At 44.0% G+C, this 20,329-nt stretch overlaps 7 protein-coding genes across 7 annotated transcripts; 3 read left to right on the forward strand and 4 right to left on the reverse strand.

The window, feature by feature from the left end:
* Positions 1 to 416: 416 nt before the first annotated feature.
* EAF02_011155 (uncharacterized protein) lies at positions 417 to 1,338 on the reverse strand (the record flags this gene model as incomplete). Its single annotated transcript, XM_038907201.1, has 2 exons — positions 417 to 616; positions 696 to 1,338. The coding sequence occupies 2 exons, from the start codon at positions 1,336 to 1,338 to the stop codon at positions 417 to 419; spliced, it is 843 nt and encodes a 280-aa protein (XP_038752945.1).
* Positions 1,339 to 3,278: 1,940 nt separating this feature from the next.
* EAF02_011156 (uncharacterized protein) lies at positions 3,279 to 5,367 on the reverse strand (the record flags this gene model as incomplete). Its single annotated transcript, XM_038907202.1, has 2 exons — positions 3,279 to 5,256; positions 5,309 to 5,367. The coding sequence occupies 2 exons, from the start codon at positions 5,365 to 5,367 to the stop codon at positions 3,279 to 3,281; spliced, it is 2,037 nt and encodes a 678-aa protein (XP_038752946.1).
* A 4,362-nt stretch (positions 5,368 to 9,729) lies between these two features.
* EAF02_011157 (uncharacterized protein) lies at positions 9,730 to 11,580 on the forward strand. Its single transcript, XM_038907203.1, has 4 exons — positions 9,730 to 10,143; positions 10,206 to 10,308; positions 10,370 to 10,766; positions 10,827 to 11,580. The coding sequence occupies exons 1-4, from the start codon at positions 10,081 to 10,083 to the stop codon at positions 11,503 to 11,505; spliced, it is 1,242 nt and encodes a 413-aa protein (XP_038752947.1). The 5' UTR covers positions 9,730 to 10,080; the 3' UTR covers positions 11,506 to 11,580.
* Positions 11,581 to 11,697: 117 nt separating this feature from the next.
* On the reverse strand, positions 11,698 to 12,695 carry EAF02_011158 (uncharacterized protein; the record flags this gene model as incomplete). The annotated part of the gene is made up of 4 exons (XM_038907204.1): positions 11,698 to 12,058; positions 12,154 to 12,297; positions 12,358 to 12,502; positions 12,575 to 12,695. 4 exons carry the CDS (start codon positions 12,693 to 12,695, stop codon positions 11,698 to 11,700), a joined length of 771 nt encoding a protein of 256 aa, XP_038752948.1.
* Positions 12,696 to 16,113: 3,418 nt separating this feature from the next.
* EAF02_011159 (uncharacterized protein) lies at positions 16,114 to 16,989 on the forward strand (the record flags this gene model as incomplete). The annotated part of the gene is made up of 1 exon (XM_038907205.1): positions 16,114 to 16,989. One exon carries the CDS (start codon positions 16,114 to 16,116, stop codon positions 16,987 to 16,989), a length of 876 nt encoding a protein of 291 aa, XP_038752949.1.
* A 1,039-nt stretch (positions 16,990 to 18,028) lies between these two features.
* On the forward strand, positions 18,029 to 18,835 carry EAF02_011160 (uncharacterized protein; the record flags this gene model as incomplete). The annotated part of the gene is made up of 1 exon (XM_038907206.1): positions 18,029 to 18,835. One exon carries the CDS (start codon positions 18,029 to 18,031, stop codon positions 18,833 to 18,835), a length of 807 nt encoding a protein of 268 aa, XP_038752950.1.
* A 520-nt stretch (positions 18,836 to 19,355) lies between these two features.
* EAF02_011161 (uncharacterized protein) lies at positions 19,356 to 20,294 on the reverse strand (the record flags this gene model as incomplete). The annotated part of the gene is made up of 2 exons (XM_038907207.1): positions 19,356 to 19,464; positions 19,540 to 20,294. 2 exons carry the CDS (start codon positions 20,292 to 20,294, stop codon positions 19,356 to 19,358), a joined length of 864 nt encoding a protein of 287 aa, XP_038752951.1.
* Between the last annotated feature and the right edge of the window lie 35 nt (positions 20,295 to 20,329).

Genomic DNA, 20,329 nt, shown 5'->3' on the forward strand with positions numbered 1-20,329 from the left:
ATCAATACGACATAGGCAACAGTTGACGTTAGCCATGGTTTGGGTGAAGGTGAAGAGCCGTTTATTACCATTCTTTTCACGGCGCGTTCTTTTAACCGCTACCTGCTATGTTCCAGAGTGATCATGAACTACATTTCTCTTGATTCTGCAGCACTTACGTATGGTTATTGGACGTATTGTGGTATGTCGACGAGGAATCCAGTACCTGATTGCAAAGAGGAAAGCATTTCCTACTGTAAACTTTTCACACAGGGAACAAAACATCATATGACGACCAAGATATTACTTTATTTAAATTTAAATCTAATCTCATAAATAATTACATATAAATCTCCAATCTAATCCAATTCAATCTCCTCATCTACCATCCCCTTCAAGTACTACTCCTTATCTCCTGTATTTTCGAAGATCACAATCTACAATTCGATCTCCTTCAATCCCTTCTCGCTCAAAAGTCCGTTGGCGGTGGTCAAGATACCACCGACAGCAGTGTTAATCTCTTGGATCACACCAGCATCACCTTGGACAAGGCCAGCAAAGCTGAGAATTGGAGTGAGGACTGGGCTGAGAAGGCTGTAGACTTCCAGTACTTCAGCAGTGACGAGTTCGAAGGTTGCTATAGAGAGTTAGTTTTATATTTCATGGGACGGTCTATGAGAAGACAGGAAGGGAAAGAAGCAAAAGGGAATACATACAGTCCAAAAGACTACCGAGAAGGTCTGAAAGTACTTGAACGATTTGGAAAACAATGGCCTCGACATCGGACAAGATAGCGAGAACATCAGTGACCTCAGTGACGATAACGTCAAGCACAGTTGGTAGGATCTGGGCGAGAACACCATCAACGGCGCCAGTAAGCACAGCAACAATATCACCCAAATCCTTGATGATTTCCTCGGCAAGACCTTGTTGACCGGCTGCAGTGGTACCAACAGAGGTGATGAGAGTTTTGATGGAAGAAACATCAGAAACGACGGTGGTTCTGACTGATTTGATGGAGATAACAACGTCGGTGACTCGAAGGATGTTACGCTTGATAGCAACGTCGACAAGAATATCAGCTACGGGCGAGACGATAGGTGAGGCGACACTAGTGATACCGGTGAGTCCTCCAACTTGTCTCTTGGCTCCAACCTTTGAGACGACACCCTCGATAGCTGAGAAAGGCGAGGCGAGGTTTTGCGCATCTCTTGGAATTGGAAGAGCGGAGACTGGGTTAGAGGGGAGCTCGGAGAGGACGGAGGCAGCGGATGGAAGCTTTGGGATGGAAGCTTGGGGTGCGGCAAAGGAGGTTGCGCTGAGGCCGAGAACGGCAATGAGGCTGGCTTTGTATTGCATTTTGAGGGAATGAGATTGGAGATTGGAGAATTAGAGAATTATAAAAAAAAATTATGGATTTGTTTTTGTAAAGAACGTGGGGTTTTTAAGGAAAGTGTAGTAGTTGGATGAATGAGTGATAGTGAGAATGAGATGAGAAAGTGAATGATGGAGTATATATACAGGAATCCATATATACTTCACATCGTAATCAGAATTTGAATGCGCACGACGATCACATCAATGCTTGAAAGGGGAAGCAGACAGGAGCTATTGAACCCCAGGAGATTTTGATGGCTGTACAGTGGATGTTCAAAGACTCGGCATTTGGGACATCTTCTCATCTACGAAACAAGACGTCCCACCTTTGTGGTCACTGATCGCCCAGGCTTTTGTTTCCCCGAAAGTAACTGCTCTTCCTTCCAGCAAATCTAAACATGGAAACTACCCAAGCAAGACAGCTTTGATGCACATACAGATCCACTCTGTATTTCGATATGCTCGCAGCACGAGTAAAACAGTAGGAAAATAATCATACGGCCTCCACAGAAGACACGAAGAACAGCAACCAAAAGAGACGAGATAGTGAAGATCGTTATGGAGCACGAATTAACCATGCAGAGATTTTCCAATGACGGTGAATATTATTGGGCTAAGAAAGAAACCTCCTAATCCGGAATTCCAGTGTCTACTTCGTATATCAAAATTCCAAAGCATAAAATGAGGAGCATTGTGGTTAGAAAAACCAAGGTACCAAACTTTGACTTTCTGATCATTAATCATTGCATATCATATCATCTCAATATCATAATTATGATTCAACAAGATGATAAATTTGTCAAGGTAAAAAAACCGCATACATTTGCTAGTGCCATGAATACACAAATCAAAACCAGGCGGTATATACATCATTGTCGTGCGCCCCCAAAACCACTGTACAAGCTAGGCACACATGATATGATGATTTTAGCATGCCCGTTATTTTCGTCAACAATGTGGGGATAAGGCTATTTAGGAGGAAACAATATACGGAGTAAAAGCATAATTTCCAACGGCGGAGACTACGATGCTCAATATACCGAATGGGTAATGTGTCAGTGCACACGCAGTAGATCATCAACTCTTCTCGTACAGATCGACGCTGTCAATAATCTCATTTTAGACCCTGGACAGTATAGGGGCAGATACCTCAATTGCCGGGACTTCTCGTTATGGTTATCAACTACTCTGTGTATACGAGTACCTGTTTCCTATGCAGTGGTGAGCGCTTGGTCTCTAGAGACGATTAGCTATTGAAATGCTCGGACTCCGTATTAGTACCGGTAGTTGCGTGCGGTAATTCGAGATGTCTCCGCGCGGCGATGCAGAGGTGTAGAGTTTGTGGGTGGATGGCCACAACCTATTGTGTCAACAATAATCAATTCGAACAACATTTGAACCACAAACTACGATGGTAATACGAGTACATAGTGGCAGGATTTACCATCAAAAAGATAGCAGTAAAAATACCAGGAAGGAAGAGACGAGTTGAAAACTAAACCCTAGTAAAGATAAACAAGGTACTTGCCCAATCAGACCTTAGCGTCAAACTAGTTCGAAGCAAGAACGTCCAAATGGGGTCCCTTGAATATCACCCCTGTGAGTAGCGAGTGTCAAAATTTTGCAAAGACAGATGGGTTGGTAAGCAATGAATGAATTCTAATAACTATCTACAGCATCTAACAACCCGCCAATGCAATTCTAAACACGCCATAGAAGAATAACTATCTACATCTAGTACCCCTTAAATGAAAGCAGCTCCAATCCGTAAAAAAAAGGCAACAACAATAACAATACCAATAGCAAAAAAAGACACCACCTGCACCCGCACCACTACTCCGTAAGTAATTGCAAGAAAGAAGAATGAAAAACCCACGACAATACAAAAATCAAACCTTAACCTCCACTCAATCAACCACTATCTATCTATAGCTGGTTCCCGCCGCATCCTGCTCAATGATAACCGCCGCCGCCTTCTCACTAACCATATAAATCGGCACCGCGATATAGAAACCCGGAATCTTAGGGAAAACACTCGCATCAACTACTCTCAAACCACTTGTTCCCCGAACCCTAAAACTGCTGTCCAAAACCGCCATTTCATCGTCATCAGCACCAATAGGATTCGTGCACGAAATATGGTGACCCCAAGCTTCATCCTGGATAAATTCCTTGAGTTCTTCTTCTGTGGAAACATCTGCTCCAGGCCATGACTCATTGAACGATCCGTCAAGCGGAACAACACTGTTCATTATTTGGCGAGAAAGGGACATGCCCTCGTACATTGCCTGGAGATCTTTTTCCCATGCATTATCAGTCGAGGTTCCTTCGTCGAAATAGTGCATCTGGATTAATGGAGTATCGAGCGGATCGCTTGATCGAAGGGTGACTGTCCCCGCGGTATTGCGCGCGTGAGCCTTGAGCGTAATCCAACTCCAGTGTAGAGCATCACCGAGAGCAGGACCGGAATAGCCTGGATAATAGCCGTGGAAATTGGCGGGGGCGCCGGAAATCAGGAGATCGGGATCTTGTTCTGCGGTGCTGGATCGCGCAATCATGGCGAGCGGGAGACCGGGCGTGGCGTAGAGTCCTGCGTCTGCAGTGTCGTTTTGCCATTGCGTTAAACAGGGATCGTCGGCAGTGGTGAGGAAGGTACATCCCTCAGCGATGGAGAATGGAACATCTGATTCAGAGACGAGGGTCGTTTCGTAACGATCTTGCATGTTAGTACCGACACCGGGAAGATCAACTAGAACTGGGATGTTGAATGATTCGAGTTCAGCTCTGGGTCCGACACCGCTGAGCTTGAGGAGCTGAGGACTGTTGTATGTTCCGCCTGAAATGATAACCTCCTTTCTCGCGTTGACACTGCCGGGGGTACCTTGAGTTCCATTCTTTCCAGCTCTGGGGTCAGCTCTGTACAGACTTTTACCCTCCAAAAAGTCGACTCCGAGTGCGCGAGGTGTGGCATCGTTGGAGAATCGAATCTTTGTGACGAATGTGTTGAGTTTGAGAGTCAACCTGTACTTCTTGGATCCGTCAGTATTGACTGCATTCACTGTTTCGAGAATAAAATTTCTAGCTCCGTTTCTTGTTCTTCCATCAACAGCGATTGGAATCTGGTACAATCCAATGTCGTTGTCTCGCGTAGGTAATGGGTTATTAGGATCTAGAGAGACGACCTGGTCGAAGCCCTCAGCAGTCGCAAGAATCGAGTCAGATGCATTTACTGCGAAAGCATCAGCGGCAGAGATAACGATCGAATTAATCTTGTCATCTTGAACAATCATAGTTTGATTGGTGGCACTTGTATGGAGCCATCCGTCAAAGCCATGTCCGGGAGTATCTTCTGGGAGATAATCGCAATGCTCCATCTTTTCAAAATATGTTCGCATATTGTCAGGAGTCCAAGAATCGTCACCGGTAATGTCAACAATGTATTGCCAATCGCTCTCGTGTGGGTAGATTGAAATCATAGCGTTATGGTTCGAGCAGCCACCAAGAGTTCCAGCTCGAGGATACCAGACACCAAGTGGTTCTGCGTCCGCTGGGGGATCTAATCCGACGTAGTAGTCTCCATCAGTAGTTTGATAGGTCATTTTCGTATCTTTCTTTTGACGTTCGAGATCAGAGTAATGATGGACGAAGAAATTCCATCGCTGTTCTTCAATCTCAGTCGATGCGAATTGAAAGATAGGCATTTCAGCGAGGATCTGATCCCCTTGGTCATCTCCAGCATCGATCAATAGCACTTCATATCCGGCCAGAGCAAGACGAGATGCGAGAGGTCCACCACCTGGGCCACTGCCAACAACAATGTAGTCAACTTCGCTCGGTGTATCTTGTGTGACTTTAGCCCGAGCATCATTTCGAGACCAATATCGTGCCTGTTTGGGATTTCTTTAAGATGTTAGTAAGGGGGTTGCCAATTTGTTGATTTTAAAGCACCTACAATGCCAATACAGACGAAGAACCCAAAGCCAAAAGGCTCAAAGCGCGAATAGAAACCATTATTGAGATCGATCGATATCAGATTCTGTCTGGAGCGGATGAAATCTTGTCGAACCAAGTTGTTTTCCAAATACAATGTAGATTTTTGCGCAATGAAGTTTTCGAGAGAGCTCTGAATGTGATCCGTTGATCTCTTGAGGAAGAGTAGTGAGAAGCTGATGAAGGATACATTTTGAGAACGGGGAACAGCCGTGGTATTTATCGTCGCCGTTGACAGTACGAATCTCAACCACTGTCAGGCTGATATTGTTACTTCATCCAATTCAGAAGACTCCTGAACTCCGATTTCCAATCCTCCATTGTCTTCTCAGATGTTCTGTTCACGACCTTCAAGATTCAATGTCAAAATTCAGCTTGAGGGAGCATTGTTTACGGGACCCCGAGTTCGAGTTTGGAAAGTAGTATCGGTCGCGAAATCAACAGACAACAATAAATCCGACAAAAAATCGGCGTTTTTAGTTTGTATCAGATGTCACTAGAAAAAGAATTATCGAGTTTCCTAAAAGACTGAAGATATAAAATCCAAAGTGATTTGCTGATGTAATACTCTTGAAATGATCTTACGCCCCACAAGATAATTATCTGGAGGACTAGGTATAACGCCAGAGCAAGGGAGAGAACCCGGTATGTGTACATGGTTCATCTGCAGCCACTCGTGCCACTGATGCCACCAATACCACCATCGCTGTCATATACCCTAGGGCATAGCCTACCTGTTGAATCTCATCTATTTACCATAAGCTTAATCTCTTGCTTACATGCCCAGGCGTACTGATCAATATTCAAAGAATGTTTGTGTCAATAACCTTAACCTGAGTTGAAACATGAACCTACAAGAAATGAACGAACGGAATAATCTCAACTCAAACATTAAAAAATCTTTCTGTCCACACGAGAGCATCGTCTAGGCTTGCCAACCACGGGCAGCCACCCTGGTAACAGAATTGCTAGGGGCGAACGCCTCTTCGCGGTAGGATTTCTAATTCACCCAATAAGATACTGTTTGCTATATTAGCCACAAGCCGATGACAGTCAGTTGAAAAATTGAGATTAGAAACCGAATTTCCAATCCTTATCGCAAACATTCTAAGAGTTACCACAGGTGAAACGTTCATGGGTTCATGCAATAAAACGTTTTTTCGAAGTAACCAAAAACGACTGCCGTGGGCATCTGAAGATTTCAGTTCATTTTGTCCACAGAAAACTTGAGTATTTGCGCCATCCCGCTGCTAAGATTTCCTTGGCGATCCCCTAATGAAGTAGGTCTCATCTGATAAAGATTTTAAGTGGTGGCCTTCGCTTCATTCCTATTGGCTTAGCTACTAAACATCCTTGCTAATTGTTGCCTTCTGCATTCTTGCCCCTGTCAACCCAGATTAGGTGTAGATCTCGGAATTAGCTTTGAAATCAAATTTATCTAATTGTATACTATACAATTTGAGAGGCCGTATGTTTTGAGTGCTTATAGCGCCGTAAATCATCGTGTGCCTCCTGCATTAGCCATGGACGGGCTGGTAACACCCGTCTCTATATCTTTGAAGGCGGGCAAGAGGTTTTAAAACCCTAAAAATAGATCATTGCAGTTGCCTAAAAGCCACGAATAATACACGGATCTCATGTGGTACGATAACGGTACAAAGTTACATGAACGACTTTGAAGGAGATTGCCGGTGAAAGGTCGTCATCGGTGATAAGTTGAGACAGACAATCATCATTGACTGTATAGATCAACGTTACCAGATTAATGGCATTACGCTATCTGGGGTAAATCCAAACTTGGGAGTTCACCCGCGCTGGGTAACATCTTCCTCTACACTTGTTCGAACCCCCACCATATTCTTAAAAATGACGATATTTCACGCGCCAATTATGCATTCGAGCAGCAAGACTCCCGAGAAGGGAAGTAGAAATTCAATGGAGATACGGAGTATGTATATACCCACGAGGAGTAGAAATAGTTTGAGAAAAGGATGTGTTACAAACAATCACTTCTCTTTGTAAAATCCGCCTGTGTTTGTGCAAATTGGAATGTATACAAAAGACAATATGAGGTACCTACAATAATCTGGTACTTAGCTTGTGAACACAACCACGGAGACGATATGCCTAGCAATCGGAAGCTGAGAAGTATATTCCGCTTGGCTTATTCCTTTGGCGGCTCTGAATTCCTTTATTGGTTAGGAATGAGGCTGCCAATATTTTGGCAAGCTGTTTGACTTTATTTCTAGGCCTAAGAAACCCATTTTCTGTGATCCATTCTCGTCTGTATCGTTAACTTGTTGGCGCTAGTATCTTTTGGATATTTCGAATTGTAATGTCTGCCTAATTGCTTTCCACAAACGCCCACTCTTCAACCGTTTCCCCAGCCTCGCCAAACATATCCTATTGGAGATAGCTGCTGCTCAAGATTGGAGAAATTGTGGATATTCTAAACTCAATTTCGCAAGTATGCGTTGGTGCAACTTCATGTCTTTGGAACAATCATACGATGATTGTCACGACATCAGAAAAGAGCCTCTTGATCGTTGACCCGAGTCTAGCTTTCGAGATTGTTGTTGAGGTATGAACTTGCGATTAGATGATTTCGTGTATTCAATTCATCAATGTAGTTAGAGAAAAGTAAAGTTCTTGACTCGGGGTTCGTTCCTGTCGTATATTTCTTTCATTCGGTTTCGGAATCGGAACTACAAGCGGTTTCTAGTGTTGACCAGCGTTAATGTCCAGCCAAGGTATCGTAGCGTGGAAGTCGCGTGGCAGATCTCGCGTGGAACACTCAGTAACAGATTGTGGACAGATCTCGAAGCCCTCACAATGGACCTGCAGTAAGCGTTGAGAAGGAAGCACGAGCTGCATGCTGACAAGGCTTGGAATGTCACACAGGCTAGTGATGTCGTGTAAACCAGTCTGACGGTGATCAAGTACGGCTATTGTGACAGAATGATTCGTTCTCACATTCAGCTCGGCTGGAAACATCGGCCACGAGTGTAGCTGAGGACTGTCGCCCCCCTCCTTTGCCGCAATTCTTCAGTGTGGAACCGGTCAGCAACCCGGAATACACAGCCTGCATTCCACAAGCCAAAGTCATCAATCATAGGAATATATCTTGTGTAGATCATTCATTTGTCTAGTGGATCATGCGGCATAAGAAACGTTCGGGAGATTCGACCCGAATCCTTTCATAGACTTATACTGGCGCCTTGTCATCGAATATCAATGGTTGGCGAACGGCCGCCGTTGGTATTCTAACATGAATTCAGACCGTCGATATGGACCCGAGTCGTGAGAGATCCCGCAATGAGAATTTGCGGCGCATTCAGGCTGATACGAGGTATTTGATGAACCAATTTCCTTCCCAGAATGATTGCGCTCAATCGGTGTTGAGTTTGATGCTGATGTGGGGCATACTATATTGAGAGCGCACTGCGAAATCAACCCCCGTAATTTACGACGCCTAGCAAGCACCAACAGATTGTAAAATACATCAATGAAAGTGGCTATGTGAAGCACGATGCAGTGAGTCTTCTGGCCATCGACAAAGTATGTGGTGGTGAGCAGAAGAGTCAGAAATCATGCATCCTCATCATCCATGTGCTTCTGTCCAGTCTTCTCTATCTCTGGCAATGCCTAGTTTGAGAAATCAAGTCTCTTCCATCCTCTGAGAAAAGACACGGCTGTGCAGAAATAGCCAATGTTTTAGTGAGTTGTGGGCTTGAAGTTGAATGCTAGAGTGGTAGGATGACCAAGGTTGACAGATCAATGTTCAGTAGATCAACAATAACCGTGTTGCAATCGTTGGCCATACTGTAACTCATACATACCAGCGATGTGTTCTCCCACCAAATTTCTCCATATTTGCAACAAAATGGTCGGATTTGTCGGTTTAATTATGACATCCCGTGCGCCGTTGAGAGATAGTCCACAATGGAGTGGAATGCAATTAGCAACATGGCACACAAAAAGGTAGCCTCAATTAGCTAGATGGAGCATTCCAGAGCCTCGGGTTTTGTACCAGGATTTGATGTTTGTGTCATCATCTAATTATGCTTGCCTAGGTCAAGCAATTATGTAACTGAATTGGTGTTCTGAAGAAATGTGGGAAGATTCAATGATATATATAAATGTAGCGCGACTCCTGATGATATGGATAATATGGATAATGTAGTAATCGATTGCTCCATTACCAAGACGGAGGGAAGACATTTTGTTTTGTTGTGTTTCGTTCATATGTTGGAGGTGCAAGGGAAGGTTTGTCAGCACCTTTAGTAAGCCGTCCTCGCTTTCTTTCGTATAGGCGGGTAGGTAGCCTATGGAGTACATAAAATCCATCCGAAAGCCTACTAGGAGTAACGAGCTGACAACTACATGCACATAAATTATGCACACTGTTGACATAACCCATCATTTTCATGTCATGTCATGTCATGATTTCTTCGCATTGTTGTCGTCGTGAAAACTCAAACGCTGATATGATATCACTATCAAAGTTTTTACTTCTATGATCCACTCCAAGTCGGCTCAATTATCTATCCGATCAAAGTCCGACGATATGGTGCTTTCAAATCATTTCACGGCCCTCCTTTCAAGAGACGATGGGTACACCTCGGTGATTGGGACTATATAAAACTTTGAAAATCCTCGAGAAAAGACGAATCCAATCAAGATAAAAAATACTGCAATACTTGTACACCCAAAATCTAAAAGAACCGTTTCATCATGTTACTTTCCGAGAAGATCACATTGCCATGTGGGTTGACTCTGCCAAATCGTCTTTGCAAGGTATGAAACATCCATCAAAATTCTATCACTACTACCTCCATAATGCTAATACAATTTCAAAGGGTGCAATGGCTGAAGCTATGTCAACTGCTCACGTTCCCGATGAATCCTTTTTGAAGGCATATGGCACTTGGGCTGACGGTGGATGGGGAATGGTAATGACAGGTACGAATCAAGAGTGCATGACGACCAACTTCAAGTATACAAATACTAATCTAGATAATAGGAAACATTCAAGTGTCTTCCAAATATCTCGGAAACAATAAAGATGTAGCTAGCACTCCCAAACCCACAGAAGAGACCAAAGCCATGTGGAAATCATGGGCTGCAACCTCCCAACGCTCTGGAACACCAACCATAGTCCAAATATGTCATGCTGGTAGACAATCACCCCTTGGGGCTGGCGATCGCGGCCTCTTTTCAAAAACTGTTGCTCCTTCCGCCGTAGCAATAAATTTTGGAACTAGTTTCTTGGAACGGGCCGCTGCTGCGTTACTGTTCGGCACACCACGTGAACTGACGATTGATGAAATTTCTGGACCGGGCGGTATCATCGATGAGTTTGTATTGGCTGCGAAGCAAAGTTTCGAGGCGGGATTCAAGGGTGTTGAACTCCATGGCGCGTAAGTTTTCCCCTAACATTTTGTTCTCCCTCGGGATTGCTCTTGCTGATTCAATTATAGACACGGCTACTTGCTAGCACAATTCCTGTCTCCTAAGTCCAATCTTCGGACCGATGAGTTCGGCGGTACAGCCAGAAAGAGAGCTGAAGTCGTAGTAAGAATCATCAACGAAGTCAGAAAGCAAACGAGTAAGAAGTTTTGCATCGGTATCAAGGTGAACAGTGTGGATGCTGCTTCCAACGAGTCATTGGAAGATAGTATGGAGCAAATCAGGTGCATAGTTGAAGCCGGAGTCGACTTCATCGAGATTTCTGGAGGAAGCTACGAGAATCCTCGTATGATGGGTGAACCCTCTTCAGCCCCTACAACTTCTGCTCGCGAAAGTTTCTTCCTCGAATTTGCCCAAACAGTACGCAAACAATTTCCTTCTGTCCTCCTGATGGTCACTGGAGGTTTCCGCACAAGAGTCGGTATGGAGGAGGCTTTGAAATCGGGAGGATGTGATCTCATTGGCATTGCCCGACCCGCGGCCGTTATTCCCAAATTGCCAAACGAGATTATCCTCAATAAGGACGTACCTGATGAGGAAGCAAACATCACTCTTAAGCCACTCTCCCCGCCATTTTTGATTCGCCACTTCCCTGTTAAACAGGTCGGAGCTGGTTTCCAAAGCATGTATTATTCGTCACAGATTCAGAGAATGGCGAAGGGCTTGTTGCCTGTCAACACTAAGGCATAGATCACTGTTGGGTACAGACAGAGGAGTTATAGGTAGATGATTTATGGGTAGAGGAGTTTTACGCGGATGGGTTTGGATAGAGATATAGATTTAAATATAGAATATGTACATATATACAAAGAATCTTCCCTTTCAGGTCCCCCACCTCAACACGTCTATTTCACACTACCCAAATGCTCCTCATCGTCCAAACTAAACACAGCTTCCCGCAATGCTACTGGTGGTATTCTTACTGTACGCACTCAACGCACTTCCTCCACACATAAGTCCCTTCATAAACGCAGCGGCCACAGTATTTGCGCCTGCAGGACTAGTATGCGTGTGATCGACTGGATAATACGCATCGACCGTGTTGGCACCAAGCGACTTGTAAATATTCGCAACGTACGTACCGTGGTCGACAAAGGAGGCCAGCGAGCCAAGAGAAGAGACGACGGATTTCCCATATCCGGTGAAGCGGGGGGAGGTGTAGGACCAGGTGCCGGTTTCCCATAAGTTGTTGGGGGTGGGCGAGGCGACGATCAAGTGTGCGCCTTTGGCGGTTATGAGACGTCTGGAAGGAGTGTTAGTTGAGTTGGTGATTTTCATTCATGGGGTAAGGCCTGCGGAAACGGAGAATTGGAAGATGCCGAGGGGAGAGAAACATACCCTGCTTGTAAGAGGTAGTATACATATGTATACACGGTCTCCCCTGTAACGGGAGAAATGCACGTCTCGGTACCGCCTCCATAGCAATCGGTACGGAGGTTATCAGTTGTGGTCAAAGAGCCTCCATCGTTGTGGCCAAACTCGCTGATAATTGAATTAGCACATGTTTATCAATAAAAAAAGAGGGAATCATTGAAGACATACAAAAGGACATAATCGCCGGCAACAACCAAATCGGCCAATGCAGCAAATTTTCCTTCATTCCAATATGAGCGGGCGGATCTTCCGGCAACGGCTTTGTTCACGACGTTGATACCGGTGAAACTGTATTTAAGGTATTCACCGAATCCTATACACAATATATGTTAGACAAATTTCCCACACTCCTATGACGTCTAGGATGAAAAACAAAAGCACAAACCTTGAGTACTAGTTCCACCGCCACCAAGCGCCATGGTGGAATCACCAGCCAAATACAAAGTTGGCACTGCGCATACCTGAGCCGCGAGCAAGGAAAGCAGAGCTTTAACGGAAGTCTTCATTATGAATGATTTGAGATGGTATGAGATTGATGCCAAGAATTGCTGCAAAATTGACAGATGCTGTTCGAGCCAAGCTTTTTGATTTTCGAGCCGATCTTCTTCTCTTTATATAGTTTTCCTAACCTTCGACCCATCATGCGGAAACATAAAAGTAATGGTCTTTATCTACCTCCATGTTCAATTTCTCCATCTGGCCCCCTCAATACGAGCGAGATTCTCGGCGCCGAGTTCCCCTTCCCCTTCAATCACATTTACTTTCTGATAGCCACCGAAATCCGCATACACTTCCACTTACAAATCCGCATCTGGACGCCCTCCAATTCCAGGCGCCAAAACAATCCCAAAAATTTCCCATGTTCCTCGTACCATCTCCACCCGAGCAACCCACCTTAACAATATATTCATCTAAGCAAAACGCCAAGACGGAAACTTCATCGTGCATGTTAAGCTCATTCTTCGTCCGAAAAATGAAAAATATAACCACCAGTCGCAAACTTCGCACTCGGTAGATCTTCGCTCATGTTGCAGATTCGGTATACCCCAGATTTTTGGCGCGGGTCCCCTCATTTGACAACTATAACTATCTGTGCCTGAACGTGAAAATGTGTGCAGGAGAATTCGGCAGCAAGTGAGAGATCCACCAATGAGATTTATCCGTTTTAATTAAGTGCCGGCTGAATTGGTCTTGGCGAAGGCTTAATGATCACGAGATTGGGAGATCGTCGGCTTTTATGGTTGCAAGACTTGGGTTATGGCGATTTAATAGAAGCGATGTTGTGAGTGCAAATGGAGATTATTTGTGCGCTTGCGTGTGGAAACTATGCTTGGCGGAATTTTTGTTGAAAATGAGGGTGTGGATTTGGAATTTGTTTGATAGTTGAGGAATGTTATGATTGAGATGCTTGCGTACCACTTTGGTGCATGTGTGTTATCTCGTAAAAACTTTACTTGCACTGCACTGCCGAAAAATCAGATGAATAAATCGGGTGCGACAGATATTTGGTGAGAGATCAAGCTGGTTATAGCTTTTGATCTCCTCACCTGACAACAGGCTCAAACCAAAGTTTTGAAACGACTGTGCAACATGGAGTGTTGTAGCCTCTGAACCTTTACATCTGCGATTTGGAGCTTCAAAAATCAACAAAAGTTGATTTCTATCACATCAAGAAACATACACTCAATTGAGCATCGCGCGTTTGATGGAGAAGAATAATTGAGTGCATAACCACATCAAAGAATTTATGTATCTTTGTGAAGCCATCCACATGTTACTTCCACATCGCAAGACCAACGTTGAAGAGGTTCTATTTCGTTGAAATCAACATTCCAGTCGTCATCGTAATAAAAAACAAGGCGTGCTTTGGAGAGATTGGGTTGAGCCCTAGAGTCTTTCGAATTATTGATGAAATGATTGACAAGGTATGTTGCTGGTAAACTGGAAATTTTCCCCTGGAAAGGATCCTGAATGAGTTTTTGAGTCACAACAGTCCTTTTCCTGTGGCTGAGATCGCGATCCAAGAGTTAATCTCCGTCATGATCTACTTATTAATCGATGTTCTGGTCGCCGCATTTCGGTACCGGTATCTTCACATATGCCTTTTGCAGAAAGCAATCAAGGTGATTCCAAAGACACCAATGTCGGAAGATTTCTCAAACAGAGAGTTGTATCACATCGATGTCCACTTCAACGTTGACCGTGTTATCGATGTACACGTATTGAACTGAGTGCGGGCGGTGGCAACAATATTTTTCCTTGGGAAAGAGAACTGACTGCCTTGACCCAAACTTTGGTCTCCGATATTCACTTTTGAACATCAATGTCACTTTCTCGCGTCATTGTATTTCAATACTGATCTCGCCTAATTCTCAAATATAATCGAAGAGATCGCACATCCTCTCGTCAATTGGTGGTATGACAACACGACACTCTAGCTTAACGGTTAGATACGACAACTCGAGGTGCGCGCGGTATCTTTGTGGGGAGCATTCGATCCCTTCGGAGTCATTGATACCGCGAAATAGATCAACAAAGATGTAGGACCCCAAATTGGGGCCTGAACTTTTGCTATTTTGAATCCTTTTATTCTTTCCATCTTAGGTCTATTAGATCACCTCGTCTTTTGACCTTATTTTAGAGAGAGGATTTGGGCGACTAAAGAGAATTGATGTATGAAATTGAAAAGAGATGCCAGGAAGAGAATTGGTGTGATCTGTTCAAAGTCTGGTGATATTGAATTTGCTCCACTAAAAGCTCACTGAAAATTGCTTTTGGCATGACTATTCGAAGAGACACAGGATGGTGAAGTGTGAGAGTCTGAATTGAAACAGGACAAGGGAGTTGCTACAAAGCTGTCTTTACCCAATGATACCTCCTGGAACTTCAGAGCCAATTTTGAAATCATGACCGTGGTGGGAAGAGAAAAATCGAGATTGCCTTTTGGTTTTGAGTGAAGCAGCTTGAATAATGTACCAGGTATGCAACTGATAATAACAATGACCACTTGATTGGAAAGGACTGTCCAGGAACATGCTTATCTGACTCAATTGTATGCTTCAGGGCTTTCATGTCATCGCCTCTAATCTTACATTATAGCTAATTCAACTTCCCTGATCCATTTTAATCCAAAGATCCGGTATTGAAACACGAGAGCGAGTTCCAGAAGCCCTAGGAATTTATAGAGAATAGATTTCGTAGTGGATGATTGTTGTCAAGGCGACAAACGATCCGGAGCAGAATAAAAATGATTGATGCTTTAAAGTGATGTTCTGTAGGCTTGTGTAGATATGGAAATGAATTTCTCCTGTTGGATTAAATTTGCGTGCAAATTCTTGATCTGAAGGTGTAGTAAGTTAAACAAGATCTACATACTTTGTGTAGCTTAGTCATCATAAATATAAATAACTTTATACTTTATTTTAAGACTTGATCTGGTTTGTGATACCCCAACCTCTTGAACGTCCGTCTCTTCTTCTAAGTTTTATCGATTCATAGTATGATATTGAACTGAATGATATCTTTTAGGATATTTTCAATTAACGTTTTAAGACTTTGCGCATTCCGTTTCTTCGTGTTCGACTGCGCTCTCCTCATACGTTTGCAGATAGATATCCGCAAACGAACAGAGATACCGATGATGAAGAACCTTCCATCTTTGCTTTAACGGTCCCATCGAGGGATGTTGAGCTTCCGAAGTCAAATTAAGCCTCCATGAAGGATGGTCTCATTACGCGCGCATTTCCAGCTTAAGATGGAAGGCCCACTTGGATGTTGGTTGACATCAAGCTCTTGCTCTCCTAATGTTACCTAGGTTACAACTCCATCTTTCCTTTCAGGATTCTTATTTGATTTAAACTTCCGGTTGATAACACTCAATTGTCAAAACTGTTGCATTGCTTGCATATGTGTATATCCTTGGAGATGAGTATCTATAAACATTCAATAGAGACCTCCGTCGCGGAGCACATCCCAATCACGCGGAGTATGCGTCGAATCATCGCATCTAGATACATTCAGTCTATCAATATATGCTCGCACAGCATCTTGGATGGATCATCTTTACCAAAGTTGACGACCTTTTCGCTTTTTCGCAATTTACCTCTTGAACTCCGCGCTCAGATCTGGACGTTTGCTTTTCAGGAGCCTCATACAGTAGAGCTCGAGCTTTTGACCTCCGTGAATACAGCTTCCGGTCCGCAGCAGCGATCATCGTCATGGAGCTTTCGCAACACAACTCCACACCCTCTTCTTTCAACTTGTATCGAATCCAGGCAAGAGGTTTTGAAGCGGTACCGGTCTTCTGAACATTCGAGCCACGACTCACTTCCCATCAACTTTGTCATCAATTCATTGTTTCTCAAGGACCTCAACTTTGGTTCTGTCCAAGGTTATTGGCTGCGGAATGTGAATTATGTCAAGAGTGGCGATTGTAGAGTGCTTCTACCGAGCATCTTTGAGTCTGTAGAAAGTTTAGTGATTTCTCGAACATCCATCTCAAACGCAGAATGCGAGGCAGAAAACATCATTCGTCATTGTTTCCCGAATCTTTGTCTACTCATCGTTACCGTCAATGTTTGTGTCGGGTACGAACTCTCTTCGGACCGCACTTCCCAATTACTTTTACATCCAGAAGACGATCACCATATCTCGCTGTTAAGCTTTGCGCCGACGACTTGTCCTTGGGACGCGATATATGCATCGAGGATCAAATTAAATATGCAAAGACGATTTGCGAGACAGGAAAGGATACACAGAGATTATGTTGCGCCCGTTATAAAGGTCGTGAGCGCCTGTTAACGCTACGGCGGAATATGACGGTATTTTATTTGGCTGTTTCAAATACGAAAGTAAGATTTTATTACGTTCTGCGAAATGGTTCTCCGAAAAGAACAAAATAAGTCACGCAAGAACCTTTTACGAATTAAATTGAACTGATTGGCATAGCCATGACAGTGGACCAGATGGAATCACTCTCCATATACCCGGCGGCACTACAGTGAAAATACTCTGGCAATTGTGACGTGACACAAGCCCTGTCACTCTGTTCGGGAGCTATGAACTGGTCATGTCTCGTAAAAAGAGGATTCAACTCACAAGGATTGTGCATTAGCTACCTTATCTGGATCTTATCCATAACACAACCAAACTCCCGGAAAACTCTACGCTTCCTGATAGGAGCATCATGTGCAGAGCAGGAAAAGTGATTGCTTTGCAGCAAAACCTTGCTGCAGAATGGGTTCGGGAATACCCTCAACCTAGGCTCGCAGAGGCAGCTGGCTGTAACCTAACTTATCACTGCGCCTTCAAATTTTGCATGGGATCATCCAAGCCAAGTTTGGCTGCCTTCAATCGTTATCACTTCGACCAAAAATCAATAGTGCACAAACCACAATAAATCCTTTCAAATTCCGTTGTAATGTCCCCTCAAATGACCATTCAAGTGCTGTGGTCTCGGTTCATGTTTCTAGTTTTTCAATTATTTCTTAACGTTTGGTTAAGAGTCTCGAACTATCAGGTATTCGACCCAAGCGGTTTTGTTGGTACGAGCGTCTGTACTATGATTGGTTGATACCCACTGGATCTTGCCGCCGTGGAAACTACCCTGCAGTTCACAACCCCGCAGAGCCTTTGCACTTGGGCAAGAATACCGGTACTTTTTCCCATTTTTTTGTACTCGGCATCCTTGATTTGGCTAAAATTAACGTTATCGCAACTGCTGTTACCCGAAATCTCTAGTTAGTTCTCGCCATCCACAAAAGCTAAGCCTTACCTCTCTGTCTACATAACGCTTCTTTTCGTACAGAAGATAGCCTTGAACACAACATCTTTGTTCAACATGGTGGCTAGTGAAAGTTATCGTGCCCAGCTAGCAATTCAACAACGAGTTCCTCTTCTTTCGGGGATCTACAGTCCTCCTCCGACTCATGAACACGGGCCTGACACTGCAAAACGCTACAGGGCTTTAGAAATTGAGACAGAATTTATTATAAGCCAAGCCAAGACACCTCATATCCCTTCAGACTCAGATAATCCACCTCGGCCGCCACCTCGGCCGCCACAGCATCATCGAGGAACCAGTACAAGTCGCCTTGGCATTTTCAATAAAGTTTTCTCTACAAGTCCTCCTGCTTCTCCAAGATTTGAAACTACTTCTATCACTGTCCTCTTATTACCTCAAGCAGGCACACGACCCATCCTTCTCAAACTTCGTACAATAGATATTCGTGGTGAAGGACACAAAGATAACCATCTCTCGCATATCCCTGATATGCGTTCATTTTGGGGCGATGGAGATGCCTGGCACGCTCGTATACAGAAATATTCTTGCCTGGATAGGATCAAAGATTCAACAGATCATGCTTTGATTGGCAGATACATGTTACTATATACGCCTGAAGGAAACGGATTACCTTTAAACCAAAGATGGAGCGCAGGTGTTAGTGGAGATGCCTGTATTGCAAAGATGTGTAAGAATATATGGGGGAGAGGAGGAGTGGCTGCGTATGAGGATATTGATAGGGAGTTCCTGGATAGTAGACTATACAGGAAGATGCTGATGGAATTGTTTGATAGTCCTTTGAAGGACTCGAAAGAGGGTGCTACAGGAGAGGATGAGGATGTTGCTGATAAGAAGACTTTGTAAGGTGCTGGCGCTTCTAGGTTCTCCTTTGTCGTTCTATTATGGTTCACTTAAGAATTTAATCGCTGGATATCTCCACAGCACTACTGGGGTAATTTTGGAGTTCACGGAGTTCCATCCATTTGCAGGATATGCTGGCGTTTTTGAGTTTCGATAGTGAAACACGTATACAAAATCGAGAAATGAGAGAATCATTTTAGATCTGATATAGTGGCAATGCGAATGTATGAACGTGATGTTGGTGTTTATCTGAACGACCGGCTGCAGTACGTACTTCGGCTACACAAAGCTTAGACTTGGCGTGTCCACATGCTAATCGACCCTGAAGCTAGCTTGCGGATGAGCTCCCGACATGCCTCTCCTTCACATGCCGGAAGCACAGATAGTAGCACCTGCTGATCATTCAAGTGCTCCAAATTAATATCAATACTATTAGCTAGCTATGGGCAAATCATGTTTTTCTCATTGAAATTTCCAACAGGAAACAACTATCAACCCCGTACATTCCATACCATGTCACAACTCAATTATCTGTGTTCTTAACCAACTCCACAATCCTATCCGCCAACAATTGGACATCTCCCGGCCACCTGCCACTGATGTAATTATACTTCTCATCCTCCACCACAAACCTATCATCTCATTAGTCTCTCTATCCCATAATGCAGAAGGAAAAACAAAATAGAATTCATAAAAACGAAACTCACGGCTGCAACCCAAGATAATGTTTCCACTGCTTTTCCGGATCATCCAACCTCTTCCTAACACTCGTCTCCACATTCTCACTGCCCGCTCCATAAGTTTTGTAATAATCTCCCAACGCCCATCTCGTACTCCAATAAGCCGCTCCCTCAAACACTCCCGGAAGAGCCGTCGTATCACAATCATGAATGATAGATCTATTCCCCACCGTCAAAGTTTCACTCAAAACCATAACACCGTGACAAACCGCGCCTACATGTTTCTTTCCCGGCTTCTCAACACCTTTCCAGTATGAAATCAACTGCTGATGCATAATCTCCGAATCAATCAATTGACGCACGCCTTTCTCGTGACCGCCGGGCAAAAACACTACATCATAGGAGTCGAGAGAAAAGGAATCGGAAGACCAGGATAGAGGACTTGTGAATTTCTTCGTCTGGGACATGTGCTTGTAGGCATTGACGGCGTCTTGAGTGGCGCCGAGTAGCTTCTGAGTGATTCCCTCGAGCATTTTGCGATCGCAGGCTGGGAGGGCACCGTTTTCGGTGGCGAAGTGCACGGTAAATCCGGCTTTGGTGAATGTGGTGTATGGAATTGCGGTTTCTGAGGAGAGTTTAGTGAAAGTGTTATCAATAGTGTAGTTTGACAAGAGATCGAGATTATTGCTTAAGATGTTTGGAGTTTCGTGGAAGAGGGTTATATTACCTGTTGGATCATGGCCGTAATCCGACATGGGAATCAACACTTTTATACCAGACATCTTTGCTGAATGCTATTTTGTGAAATTTAGTTATG

This window comes from Botrytis sinoallii (genome assembly GCF_014898435.1).
Source record: "Botrytis sinoallii strain Bc 23 chromosome Unknown BSIN_030, whole genome shotgun sequence".
NCBI classification, from domain to species: Eukaryota; Fungi; Ascomycota; class Leotiomycetes; order Helotiales; family Sclerotiniaceae; genus Botrytis; species Botrytis sinoallii.

Bases quoted from the DNA above. Each gene is read 5' to 3' on its own strand.
- EAF02_011157 (XM_038907203.1), top strand. From the start codon at position 10,081: ATGTTACTTTCCGAGAAGATCACATTGCCATGTGGGTTGACTCTGCCA. The intron at 10,144-10,205 runs GTATGAAACATC...ACAATTTCAAAG, and splicing joins TGCCAAATCGTCTTTGCAAG to GGTGCAATGGCTGAAGCTAT. The intron at 10,767-10,826 runs GTAAGTTTTCCC...ATTCAATTATAG, and splicing joins GGTGTTGAACTCCATGGCGC to ACACGGCTACTTGCTAGCAC.